This window comes from Leptosomus discolor, chromosome 8 (assembly GCF_034619465.1).
Source record: "Leptosomus discolor isolate bLepDis1 chromosome 8, bLepDis1.hap2, whole genome shotgun sequence".
Lineage (NCBI taxonomy): Eukaryota > Metazoa > Chordata > Aves > Leptosomiformes > Leptosomidae > Leptosomus > Leptosomus discolor.
Genome location: NC_141398.1, coordinates 26,967,093 through 26,981,056, shown reverse-complemented (window position 1 = coordinate 26,981,056; position 13,964 = coordinate 26,967,093). Strand labels below are relative to the sequence as shown.

General features: G+C 43.6%; 1 protein-coding gene across 1 annotated transcript in view; it reads right to left on the bottom strand.

Annotated features, from left to right (window-relative positions):
- Window positions 1–3,141: 3,141 nt before the first annotated feature.
- Window positions 3,142–13,964, bottom strand: part of CDH20 (cadherin 20) — a 36,389-nt gene continuing 25,566 nt past the window's right edge. Inside the window, exons 8-11 of the mRNA XM_009955847.2 lie at window positions 13,736–13,857; window positions 11,765–11,882; window positions 5,089–5,340; window positions 3,142–3,641 (exon numbers count right to left, since the gene is read on the bottom strand). Of these exons, the coding sequence (XP_009954149.1) occupies window positions 3,142–3,641; window positions 5,089–5,340; window positions 11,765–11,882; window positions 13,736–13,857 (992 nt within the window). The remainder of the gene's footprint in view (window positions 3,642–5,088; window positions 5,341–11,764; window positions 11,883–13,735; window positions 13,858–13,964) is intronic.

Genomic DNA, 13,964 nt, shown 5'->3' with positions numbered 1-13,964 from the left:
CACCATACATTTCCTTTGGGCTTACAGTCTTCTCGCCTCTTCTACTTTGGGCCAGGCCTGCTAAGCCCTGATGTGCCTGTAAGTGTATCCTTTTTATAGCTCATCAGTAAAACCAAAATGTTCTTCAGTTTTGTTTGTGGGAGGTTGATAGATGCAAGTGCCGGTTGTTTGCATAGAGATTTCACAGACTGTGAAAACACAGTCACCTGTTCCATAAAACAGAAAAAAAAAACAAACCCAGGCTGCCAAGTGCCTACTAAACACCAGCTGGTAAGTGTCACAGCATCAATCTGTCCAGCTACTGACTGTGCTCACAAGCTGAGGCAAACCTGAGGATAATCAGATAGCGTAACAGGGACATGCAGCTTAGGAAGGTGGCTTCAGAGCACTCTCCCTGCAGGCTCCCCTGTGATGCGAGTGCAAGCACCTAAGGAAAGTGTTGTTGGTCCTTCCCCACCAGTTGATACGCAACCCGGGAAGCTGGTGTCAGCCTGCATAGCCTGTCTTGCAGAGGCCACTGCTGGGGGCTTCTGTGGAGTAAAACCAGACCTTGGGAGAAGCTCTCCTACAATGGGAGGCCATGAAGAACCATCCAGAGGCTTTTTGTTACTGTAGACTGTGACTAAAGGGAGAGGCAGTAATGGTCTGAAAATGCCAAACTGTAGCTCTACAGAGGGACAGTCATCTATGTGCATTGCAGGCTTGTATGGCTGCAAGGGATACTTGCCTTGTACTTCCCAGGGAAGGCTTTCAGCACTGAATGTATTGATGCAGTAGAAGATTGCCTAGAAAGGTTACAGAGCCTTAACAGATGGGAGTTTTAAGAATAAGCAGGCATCTGCTTAAAATATATAAAAGTGATGATTAATTCAGGCAGGGAAATGGTGTAAGAGATGTCCTCTCTGTCTTCCTTCCTGCCCTATATTCTGTGATTCCTGTTGTGTCAGGAGGTGAGGAAGCGCTCAGAAGTCTCTCAACAACAGTACACCATCAGTGTACACCACTTCCTTGATCATGGTGGTTGCAGTTCTTTGTCTAGCGTTATAAAATCTAAAGCGATATGTGAGGGTAAGTGCTATGGGATGAGTAAAAGAATCATTATCACATAATTTTCAGTGCTCTTTCTGCAATGGTGTAAGGCAGGTTCAGGTGACAAGCAGAACCCATGACGTGTTTGTGAAGGCACAGATTTTCATTGCATCAGATGAGCAAATGTTTGAGAAGTCACTAAAACTTTTTTCGCTTGCTGGCTGCCTGGCTCGCCAGCAGTGCATGATTTTGTACAAGTCCGTGGGAACAAGGCACCCGTCTTAAATTGGTACAGCCTAAGATTAGCCAAAGTAGAGTCAGCAGTGTTTTGTGTGCATCTGCAACAGAGCACAGTATGCACGTGGTAAAAGTGGGGTTACTGGGTGGTTATATCTGCATAATATCTATTTTCTGGGCAATTTGAGATGGAGAGAGTCCTGAGCTAGAAAGAAACCTGCAAATGCCATTGCAGACTGTTCTGCTTTTCAGAAGTTTTTCACCACCTTCCATGAAACATGTGTTAGTATAATTTCCCTGGCCCTTCCCATTTACACAGGCAAACGAGAAAATCCAGGCTCACGACTTTGCAGAGTAGGAATGACAATCAATGGATATTGCATGCTACAGTCTGTCACATCTCTGGAGCCATGAGGTTCTGTCAGGGCTGTGTCACTGCCTGTTTCCAAGCTTCTCAGTGTCCCAGCCCTCATGTTTCAAAAAAAATAGCCAAGACATTCTTTTGACTTCAGCATGGTTGGAATAGAAAAGTAACTGATCTGGTGGGCTGCACTTGGGCTGATTCACTGCTAAGGACAATGTCCAAATGAACAACAATAAAAGAAGCAGACAGTCTGCTTGAACCTGCAAACTGAAGGCTTGTCTCCTTGACACGATGCTGATGAACTATATTTTTCTTGATGCTCAAGGCAAGTAAAGCCACAGATAAGCACCAACTGCTGTGTGCAAAGTAGTCAATAAATTGCCATCAGACTTTCCCTTCTGTTTAACTTTTATTAAAAGAGGTGCTAAGGTACTGTACTGCAGGCAGTACATCATATTTATTACCAAAATTAACAAATATACAAAACTTATACATGTAATTTTCTTACATCCATTTATTGGTCTATAATACTTCATTTGTTCAAGTAGGTTATCTACAGTATGTAAACATCCCTTGGATTGACCTCACACAGATTAGGAAAGCCCATCTAACCCATGTAGTTACCAAATACATATTTTTCTTTTAAAATTTATTTGGCTTTCATTGGTAGAATCTAATCTTCACATTTGGCACATGGAAGAGACATCTACAGTGCAAAAGAGGCAGATTTTCTGGTTTTGTTCTGAGCAGTTTAGCGGAGTCATGGTTTTAAAGAGATGAGAATAAATTTACACAAACTTGATAGGAGATGGATTAGTGTTAACTCCAATGACTCATAGATCAGCCATTAAACTAGAGCAGAAATTCAAAGCCTCTTCCCCAGCCCTCTCAGCCAGGTGGAAAAAAACCCTCAGCCTTGTTTCTAAAGGATTAAAAAAGGACTCTGTTAGCCACAGAGAGAGGAGGTTTAGTTTACAAAGAGCCCTCTGAGATTCCAGTTTCAATTTTCTGCTTTGTGGGATTTTTTTTGTTCTCTTGTTAGCAAGCAATTTTTTTTTTTTCCTTTTTAACAGGGGAAAATAACTGGTGGGGAACAACTTTTCTGTGCTGGCAATTTCTCAGTGAGTCGGAGATTACAGTTGGATTTTACAGATCTTTGAACTCAGATGTATAGAGCTCAGTAAGCTGCCGTGTACAAGGAAAAGAGAAAGGGAGAGAGAGAAAGAGAGTAATGTCATTATATTCCAGGTGTGGAGCTTTCTGATTTCACTGTAAAAACCAGGAAAAAGCGCTTTCTTCCTTCTGCTTCTCACTGTTTCAAAAATGTGACTGAATTTAACTGAGTAAAGCTGATCCAGAGAGACCTTCATTCGCACCATTCTTCCCATTCTCATCCAAGCACCGTATTGCTATTTTTTAGGAGGCCTCCCCCACGCCCATGGAAGCATCTGATGAGAATGGACCAAACTGGACACCATTTTGCATGAAACCCCTCTGCCATTTCTTGTCCGTTACCACAGAGCCCCGCTGTTGTCTGTGGCACCATACATCTCGGCCAGCTTTTTGAAGCGCGGCCCCCAGTCCGTCAGGTAGTCGTAGCTCTGGTCTGAGTCTGTTGTCACCGACTGTAGGGAGCTGAGCGACTCTGCCACCGAGCCGTTCCCTTCAAACATATATGTCTGGAGGGAGTCGAAAGGAGGCGCCCACAGGTCCACATCAGCTTCGTACAGCTTGGCGAGCACGTAGTTGTGGACATTGTTGTCCATGATGCACACCTGAGGCACGTATCGGGAGAGGCTCTCTATTTCAGGGAGCATGTCCTGTCGGTTTTTCACCACCAGCTGGGCCTCCCGTGGGTTCCACATGGCAGCAATATCGAAGGCCTCCGTGTCCTCCTCCCCACCGCCCTCATCGTCATACCTGACAATGTTCTCATGGATGTTCTCCTCCTCGTCAATGATGTATGGCTGCTTCCGCTGGCGCCGCATGGAGAGGATGAGGAGCACCAGCACTGCAGGAGGCAACCGAGACATGGGGCCATCAGTGAGGGGGCAGATCTTGCAAGGGCTTCAGACTCTCTGCTGCCCTACGTTCCCCCTGGTGGACTCAGCCAGTCCCTTGGATTTAAAGAGCTGTGGTGTCTGCAGGCAGAGGGGTGTAGAAATCCCCCATCCCCTGTCAAAATTAGTAGCTTGAGGTCCTGCTAATCTGTCCCTTTTCTCATCTTAGTTCTTAACTCTTGGTAACACTTAAGACATGTATATCCAGCAGTGCTTGCTGTAGTGATACTTGAGCTACTTTTAAGCTAGCCAGATCAGGTATCAGTGACAGTTCATCTGCAGTGGCACGCAGCTCCATAGAGATACTTTTTCCTGCTGTGTAGCTGGGTTTTGCAGGCTGCTTTGGGGATCCCTCTTGGTCTGGGCACTGCATAGATGCAGGGTGCAGAGGAACCATGGTCATATGTCTGCTCACACAGCAAAACACAGAGCCAGCCCCTTAGTCTGCTCCAAAACATTTTTGTGTTTATTTGCAAGCCTGCTGCAGTGCTGGTGCTCCTCATCCTCTCCATGCTTCTTAGCACGGGGAGAAGTGGTCATGCAGGCACCAGAACCTTTTACAATTGAAAATGTGCCATCACCTGGTGACTGTATTTACAGGGTTAGAACTCAGCAGAGGTTTTGAACGCTGAAATTTTTAACTGAGGTGTCTAGACTCTTTTGAAGAGCCAGAATTGAGGCACTTTCAAAGAATTTTTCCTGTATCTTACTCCACTGTTTTTCAAACTGGGTCCCCTGACATTTCAGTGAATGTGTGTTTCGAACTAATATCTCATGACTCAAGAGAGTGAATGAGGGAACTGAAGTTCTTTTGATGCTAACAACTAACATAGAAGGTCTGGGCAAAGAAAGGATGAAATTTATTTGTGAAGGCAGAACACGTGCAAGATGCTCTGCCCCTTTATAGCAGCACAGGCACCATTTAAATGTGCTGCTACGAAAGGAAAAACGATGGAGGTGAGGAGATCTCCTGCCAAAAGACAAGAGGTGGAACTGGGTTTACTAATCCTGTTTCCTCCATGAGCATATGATCAGAAACTGCTGAGGATGAAAACTAACCCGTCCCCAGCCACAGCTCTCAGTACTTCCTCCTGGCATACCCCTTCCACATAAGTAGGGCCATACTAGCCACCCTGGCACTTTGGGCATCTGTCAGAAATATTTGCAGGCCACAGTTTTCCCCCATTCCCACACCCCAGAGTCTGAAGCCATAGGCAGCTGACTACACCATCTGGTCCTTGATTTGGCCCTTTAAGTGTGTGTATGTGTCTATGTACAATATATACATATACATAGATGTGTATGTGTGTGTTTGTGTCCTTCACCTTTGGTGGATCAGCAACCCCCTGGCCAGAACCGAAGAATTTGTCCCCTCCCAAGAAGAAGCCAAGGGTTTACCTAGCAGGACAAAGATGCAGGCGAGGATTGCAATGAGTGCCCCTCTGCTCAGGCTAACAGGGAGGACATAGGCCTCTGCGTTGCAGGACATGACCGTGCCATCATCATCGCAACTGCACACGTGCACGGTCAGCGTGCCTGTGCTGCTCAGCACAGGGCGGCCATTGTCGCTGATCAGGATGGGGAGGTAAAAGGTGTTCTGCTCATGTTGTCTGAAGCCAGAGCGTCTTGTCAAAATCCATGCCGTATTGTCTAAGGGTAGAAAATAAACGGAGAGAAAAGCTTTTATGCAGAGGAAATACATTCAGCAGAGAAGGAAGGTTAAAAAAATTAGCCCTAGACCCACATCCATTTGTCTTCTCTCTTTCTTGTCCTTCCTTTGTTTTTTATCAGTTTGCCACTAATCAGCATTTTGCTTCTGCCTCCCTCATTCAAGTATCTTCTCAGGCCATAGCTCCAAACCTGCAAGGCATCAAGGCACACACACCTTAGGAGTTCCCTTTACCCCTTCTGACATAAAGTGCCCAAAGCAAACTCACAGCCTTCAGATTTAGCTAAAAGAGCTTTCAGAAGGCAAGACAGAAACGAACAGTCAAAGGCAACTTGTTGTCCCTGTTTGTTCATGCTCAGCAGCTTTTCTAGACCTCACTCAAGCACTGCCACCATTTTGGAGATGCTGGTGTATAACCCTTGCAGACATGTTAAGGTACTCTTCATGTTTTTTGATACATGGTATAGTCACCTGCTTGAGGCAACAAGGATACCAAGGAAAAAAAAACCAGCTTGCTATCTTAAAGCAGCAGCGACATGAAAATTTGCAACTAAACATTTTTTAGTGAAATATATGCAATTTCACTGGCACTTTTGCCATTGAAAAAAGTCAGAATGCTTTATGTCATCATTGTAAAAATTATTCTGCTTTGATATGACCGTTCTGCTTCACTGAGTGTGACTGCTTGTTTTTTAGAAGAACTTAAATCAAAAGGAATCAAAATGATGCTGCTGAAACAAAATAGTAAGAGAGTGACCTAATGGCCAGTTGCTGTTGGTCATTTCAAGGGAAATTCCTCCCTTTAGGGCTTTTCCCTCCATATTCAGCATGGTTTTATTTTTTTTAAAAAAGTCAGAAATTCCCAGTGGCATTTGAATTCCTGTCTACTCCCTCTCTCAAATTCCTCAAGCTGTGCACCAAGATTCCTAGTCAGAAAGAAATCAGACTAAGGAATTTGTTCTTCTCAATTCTCATCTCAAGAATGCCAAGGCAAAATCTCTGGAGATTAGTGATGATTTTGCCAGTGCTGACTTCCAAGCTTTTTGGCCTCAGAGTTTAGGAGAGTGCAAGACTGAATGTCTCCAATGTGATTTGGGCCACCAGGGAGTCTAAAGGAACCTACAGGAAAATTGGCCCTTCTTACAAACATGTCTGCAAATCTTGGGCCAGCAAAGATAAATGGGGAACATGGGTACTTCTCTTTGGCAGACCTACAAGCCCTGACCCTGTGCAATGATGCGGTGGGATTTTTAGGAACTGAGTTCATGCAGTTTCTTTTACTACTTAGTTTTGTTTCTTGTTCCCTTGGTTCAAAAGAGGTCACAGTCTGGCCATCTGCATCTCCAGGTCGTTACCAATGTACATTTGCTATGCTTGGAAATGCAGGATGCCGTTCCCAGGTGGATTGGCACAATGGGGCTGCTACCTGGAAATGGCAAGAAACCTTCTGATCACAACCAGACTGTGAAAAAACTAAAAATATCAACATGGGATTGTTCCAGCTCCAGAATTTCCCTGTCAATTCACTGCTAAAATTTAAATCTTGGGTGATTTTCTTCAGTGAAAAGACTCAGGTTGCATGCAGATAAATCATCTGTATTATCTGCTGTAGTCTGAACATCAGAAATGATTTGATGGCTTTTAGGAGTGAAATCAGGAGTGTTATATACATCCAGCTATGGAATATATGCAAACTCAAGCTAGATTCACTAGACTTGCCTGCTAAAATTAAATTATGCTCCAAGTTCCATACTTTGTGCTGCAAATCTTACGCCATCAGACAGCACTGGCGCACCTAAGTATTGAGACATCGGGCTCCACAGTTCAGGAGATTAGTTTGAATTTGTGAGATATTTTTAAAGGAATTTCAGGGTCTTTTATTTCTTGCACGTCAATGACATTTCAAGCTTTTACTCTGAAACTGTTAAATTCTGAAGTGTGCGTACATGTCTGTATGGGAATATACAGTGAAATTGTAGTGTCTTGTTAGATCATGTGATCTCAAGAGCTGCAGCTTTGAGGAAAATCACCAGGTGCAAGACTAAATCCCCAAAGTTGCTTAAAACTCATTATATGTCAGTGTTTACTGCTTCCACCACCCTTTGATATGCCATGCAGCTCTGAGTATGTGCAGGTGGTGTGGACAGACACAGATAATTTTCGGAAATGTGTCCCAAAACCCAGCAGAGAGCAGCACCCTGTGGCTCCCATGGCTGCTGGGCAAGGGGTGTGCTGCAGACAGGAGCCCTTGCCTCCTGCAAACTGTCCCCTCCTCTCTCCTGGGGCATACACAAGTGCTTTCTCTCCTTCAGGCTGTCTATGTGCCCCTCTAGTATGTGCTCCCCAGCTATTAATACCACATCTTTTCATCACTGAGCCTGTTTTAGCATGATAAAAAGCAGCCTAAAGGGCAGAAAATGGCAAAGTGCCTGCATTTATGCTGTGTCAATGGAAATGTCTAAGTCATCTTAACAGTGTAGTAATTTGGTTGCATTTCTGTTTACTGGGTGAAAGATTCACTCTCTTTAAACTGACTTACAATGGAAGTCACAAATTCTATTCAGGTGACAGCAAACCTTCATTTTATGTAAAATTGCTCTTTGTCAGGGAAAAAGACTTCATTATTCTGAGCTGGTCATACTGTGCCCGTGCAAGAAGTCACAGGAAGTGAACCTGACTGAAGCTGTGCAGAATCATCCAGTAAGAGATCTCAAGTGTTTTTAACCATAATTCTTTTTTCAGGCCAAAACCAATTTTCTGTAATCAAATACTGAAAGACATATGTGTGTATATATACATATATATATATACATATTTGCTCTGATGTGCAGGTCTTAAATGATCTTGGTGATAAAATTCTCTTGGTGACTCTTGGCATTACACTTTGGCCCTTTTGTTTTGTTTTGCTTTGTACTAGGCAGGCATCCAAATCATCCTTAAGGAATTGCTCTACCTGTTACTCTGCAATTGCAATACTTGGTGCCAAAACTTCTTGTGTGACTCATCAAAAGCCAATGTGATTTGACTGTTACTGCAGTGTGAAGGACATGCTGGAATGTGATGCAGCATGGTAGAAACCGGAATACACAACTTTCTTCCAAATTTGATGTCTGCTAAGCCCCAGCCACTGAGAGACAAGAGATTGTGAGGGCATGAAAGCCCTATTATATTAAAAAAAAAAAAAAAAGGCAACATGGTAAGAATGCACAATATTTTTGCATCACAGCTTCCAACACAGCATCTTTGGCTCGCAAAGGGCTGGATGGTAGAACTTAGCTACAGTGCTGAGCAGAGATACTGAAGACTGCAGCATGGCAGGTCCTGCGCCTGTGTGATCAGCAAGAGGTGAAAACCACTTCCCACAGCATGCAGGCCGGTGTCTTCATGTGCTTGTGAAAGCATGCCATGGAGCATCTTCTTCCTGCAGTTTTCTGCCCCGCTGGAAGTGATGTACCTCGCTGGAGAGGTCCGGGGAATTAACCACTATGCAGGTCCATCCCTGACATCAGAGCTAACTACCGCTCTTCTCACAAGAAAGGCTCGGTTTCTTTCTGTGTGCATCTGTACAAGAACTGGGGGTGATTAGCACAGAACTTCTGCTAGTTTTTAAAAACTAATTGTAATAATTATGAATAGTTAGGAATAATATAAAGAAATATTTCACCAGGAGTGGGAGAAAGAGCACAAGGAAGCAGGCATTACAGGCACCATTGGCTGGAGGAAGGGGTTACATGTTTTCTTGGGGATTTTCAGCTTTGCTTTTGCACTCTGCCAAAGTGTGAAGTAGACCACAGTTTTAGGGAAGGAAGAAATAGCTAAAAATTTTCCTAGGACAAATTTAAATGCAGTGAGGAGGACCGACAGAGGCTTCCAAGGACAGGCCTGGTGGTGGTATGATACTGATGCCTGCACCTATTAAAATGGCCACTCTCTTCATCAGTTCCTGGATGGAGGGCAGCAGTCAAGGGTCAGCAGAAGACCAGCTCAGAGTTCAATCTGGAAATGCAGTGAGCTTATTTTGTTGTTCATCCCATTATTATAGCAAGCCTCTTTTGCCAAATTTTTTCCAGCATAATCTCACCTGGATTTAGAAGCTGGGAAAGATGGCTTGCCAATGCCCTACATCAGTAATCGAAAAGACGGGAGACCCCAGCTCAATGTCCTGCTTCATCACATTTATCCTATATGGCCTTGGGAAGTCTTTTAGGCCCAGATCTTTGCAGTTACTCACCTGTCTATCTCCCACTGATTTTACTGAACTCAAAGGGAACCAGGCGTGTAAGTAGCTTAATTTCTTCTTGTCCTGGATCCCCATCTATAAAGTGGAGAACAACAGAATTTCTCTGGCTGCCAGAGATATGAGGAGAATGAATAGATTGAAGATGTTCTCAGAGACTAAAATGACAAGGGCCAAAGCAATATGTAAAACAGCTCATCAGAATGCAAACTGTGATCTATCTGTTGCTCAGTACAAATCAAAGTTTTAATTGTTCCCAGGAAGGCTGCATGTCTTGCAGTTTCTCTTACTGCTATATTGGACAACCAAGTAACCAGCACAATTGTCAATCTTAATAGCTCCTTCGCACAGCCAGGGAAGCATTGCTGCCTCATGTTTATGTGCACAGGCTGTGACTAGCAAGGTAGGTTCTGTTTCTTGTCTTGCCACCCTGTGACATACAGTATAGCTACCTGCTCTGTGACTAAGTCGTATAATTTATATAGTCCTTAGTGGTCCTGAGATGAAAATATAAATATAAATTATTGTTACTGAAATAACTACTGCACTCCAAATTGCCAAGGCAGTAAATTAATCCTTAATGTGTATATTTCAAATAGTCAGTGGTTTGATACTTAACATTTTTATTTCAAATTTGTAACCAATAGTACCCTAAGCTTTTTGTGATTTATATCTCTGGAAAACTGGTATTTTACAGACAGTGGGAGGCACAGCCATTCAGTCACTGCTGTCACTATAAATTATTCCAAGTATGGCCTTAGACAGAAAAAGTGCATCTGATGCTGGGAATTTTGTGAGTTTCTTTTTTTAGAACAATGCCTTGAGGATGAAATGAGCCTAGTTTGCCCAATGTTTTAGTAATAGTTGTGTTTCATTTGTTCACTTATTTTGGCAATATATATTCAAAAATAAAAAAGAGGGAGACAATGGGAGAGAAAAGGGGATAAAAATGCAAGAAATTGTGTGTGGCGGCTTCAGGGACACTACAGGAAAAAATTGCTTTTGGGATGAGAAAGCATCAGCATGCTGTGGAGGAGCGCTCCAGACTCTGCAAGTAGTCTGTTTTAAGGCATGTCTGGTTAGTGAAGGCAGGGGCTTCTTTGTTAGCCTCCATGTTGCTCTTTCATATGCTTGCAAAGGCACAGATAGGGGCTTCTGGAAGTAAGTGTGACAAGTAGGCATGTGTGGGACCAGGGGCAGGCACTCTGCTTGGAGATTGGCCATGGGTGCTGCAGGTGGTCAGTCTTTCTCCCCATTTATTCTAGAATTGCTTCCTGATTTGTGGTACTTTATAAACTAAACTCCTAACGAAATCCAGCCCCTTCAAAGCTCTGCACCAGGTCACTCAAGGCCATCTGTCTTTTCCTGTGAAGACTAGTGTGGACCTGACCTCAAGACCATTGTCTGCCCATGGAAATCCTCTATCAGCAGCAGTCATGCGAAGGCCTGCCGTGGTGGGGCTTTCCTGCAGGCTCCAAAACCACCAAAGCCTCCCCAAAGAAGCAAATTCCACTGGTTAGGATACTCAAATGCCAGCGCTTTGCCATGAGTCTTCCCACTGGTGTTTCAGTTTCTACTTTGCTCATCTTACACAGACTTTTAGCTGTACGCCAAGTTACCCCCCCTAAGGCTCTGCATCTCCTCTCTACTGCCCTCCCTTTTCTAGGGACATGAGGATGTGCAAAGAGGCAGAAAAAAAGTGCTGGGGGGGGAAAAGACTGGGACAGTACAAGAACCTTCCCTTTCTGTGCCTCGGAGAAAACATGAAGAGTACAAAAAGAGCAATGTAATTCCCTTCAGATTTGTCTCCTAGTTCCAGTTGCTACCCTACCTTTAAGCATCTCCTTTGAATGAATGCAATTTCCACTCCATTAATCCCAGATGCCTGCAGCCTGACCACAAGACCTGAATTTGCACAAAACACTGGCACCTTTCCTCAAAGAAGAAAAAGGGCTCTATTTCTAGAGAATATTTATAGAGAAGAAAATATCATATAACCCTCAAGTGTATTAAGTAATATGTCATTTTGTCACTGCCTTTAAGGAGCAGGTGTCACTCGGTATTATTTGAAATGGCAGTCTTCTCACACACTATAAGTCACAGCCTCTCAAGTCCAACTCGGGCATTAGAAATTAGAGTAGCTAACTGTCTGTGTCCACTCTGATTACCTTGATTGTCCCTTAGAGTAAAGTTGGGGTTGTTGGCTGCGTCTGGAGCCAGGCTGTAGTAGAAGTGCTGACCCTCCTGTGGGTCATCCCTGTCGATGGCGCTCACTGTCTGGATCAGCTATAGAATATGAGAACCAAGCAGAAATAGGTGAGAAGCAAAATACATATAATATAAATAAACAGATAACATATTTTTATATATATAAATATAAGCAACTGGAGCACTTGAATACAACTGTCTTGCAGATGTACAATAGACAAATCAAGAAGAGACTCAAAGCCTTGCGGACTTCATTTATTTTGCTATGATCATGCAAATCACTTTTAAACAAAGGAGGAGATAAGAAGTTTGCTTCAAATGACAAACACTTTTCTCTCATGCATCCTTATCTTGTTGTGCATTTCTTTTTTCTTTTGAGGGCCCAGAGTATTCAGAAGATTCATTGTGCATTACAGAGCTTGTAACAAAGCCTGTACTTATTTTTGGCTTAATTTTGCAGGTAGAAAAAGAATTCAGGTTGATTATTTTATCACTCTTTTAATTTTAAATCAATTAAATTCTTCCCAAGTTGTCAATGCAAAAGAAAGAAAGAAAAGGCAACCATGCAGACACTCTGCATATGCAATAAATAACACCATGGAAAGAAACTAAGACAATGCTAAATCCAGTAAGAGATTTGTCACCTCACCTATAGAGGCTTAGTAAAGTAGGTCTAACAGCTCGAAGCACAGTGAGCTATAGCTCTGTCTGAATAAATATTCTGACAGCTTTTTAGACAAGGAATAAATCTTCACCTGGATTTTTGCATTCAAAAACTATTTTTGGATTCAAATGCAAATGGCAGACCCATAAAGTCTTATTCACCACCTTAAAACTGACTTCAGAACTTTTCAAAATGTAGTGACAGAATTTTATTTTCTTCACTAAAGGAAGAAATTAGCATGCATTTCTCAGAAAGCTTATTATTTAGGACACTAACCCTTCAAAACAAGGAAAAAAGCTAGGCAATGATTTCTGTTCCCTATATTATTAAGCAAATTAGTGAGATGAAATTATCCTGTGTATGATAGTTGTGAGGACAGTTGTCCCAGCAATGAGTAGCTATTTCATCACAGTAAGCTGGGATAAGCTTCAGTGAACACACAGTGATATTACTAGCATAATTTGTCCTTCACAAATCATAAGTGGTGCATCTATGTGGTTAAACTATGCTAGTCGGCTTTGCACTGGAAGACACAAGTCTCCACTGTGGACGCTGGGCGGTGAAGCACCAGATCGCCTCCCCACAAGCGATCAGCAGCAGCGCTTGCACCATCTCCAGCGAGGGAGAGCTCATGGCTATCTGTGACGCAGGCAGACCTTGTTCAAGGGCTTTGATGGGCTTTTGGAAGGGAGAGGAGCAAATAGGCTTCACCGCTTGCTTCGAGTTGATGGTTTACAGTGTGCGGAGTGGGAAGTCCTGTGTGGTCTATGACTCTCTGTTCTCTCCAGGTCACAGCAGGGCAGATTCAGTTTGGCACCCCTTTGAAGCTGGTGTAGTATGTTATGTCCAGCTCCCGTAAGTCCAGGGGTGCTCAAGGCTCTTACAAATAGTGTCTTTTAACAGTAAGCCTTGTCTGTCACGTGGGCTAGGTTAACTCTGTGGCACTTCTCATAACAGTTCTCCTCTCTTTATTGATGCTACAGGACACACCAGGTGTTTGCCTGCTGGCACCTACCCAAGAGAAGGCTTTATTTCAGCCATGAAGTGCCTGGAAACTACTGTGAGAGAAAAAACAGGTCCTATATATGACGTGAATCTCAGTGCAATGTGCTTGCCTTTGGAAAGCAGCACAGAGAGCTGCTGAGAGAGTTCAGATGAAATGTGTGGTTAGCTGAGCCCTCTTTCCAATGCTCACCTTTTCTGGTACATTGTCTCCACGTAGGACAGTGTTCCCCCCCCAGCCCCTGGCATTACTAGCATTTCTCACCTGCCCCGCTTTCGCGTTTTCACAAACAAAAGCTTCATAAAACCTTGCAAATTCCGGTGCGTTGTCATTCACGTCCAGGACTTTAACCATGACGGAGACGCTGCCCACCTGCGAGGGGTTGTCTGGAAGGAGGAGGCACAATGTAAAGGAAGGCAACGTACAGGAAGGGGCTGCTCCTCACTCTGCTCAAGAGGTAAAGCAGCTTTTTCGCTACTGGCTTGTGCTAAAT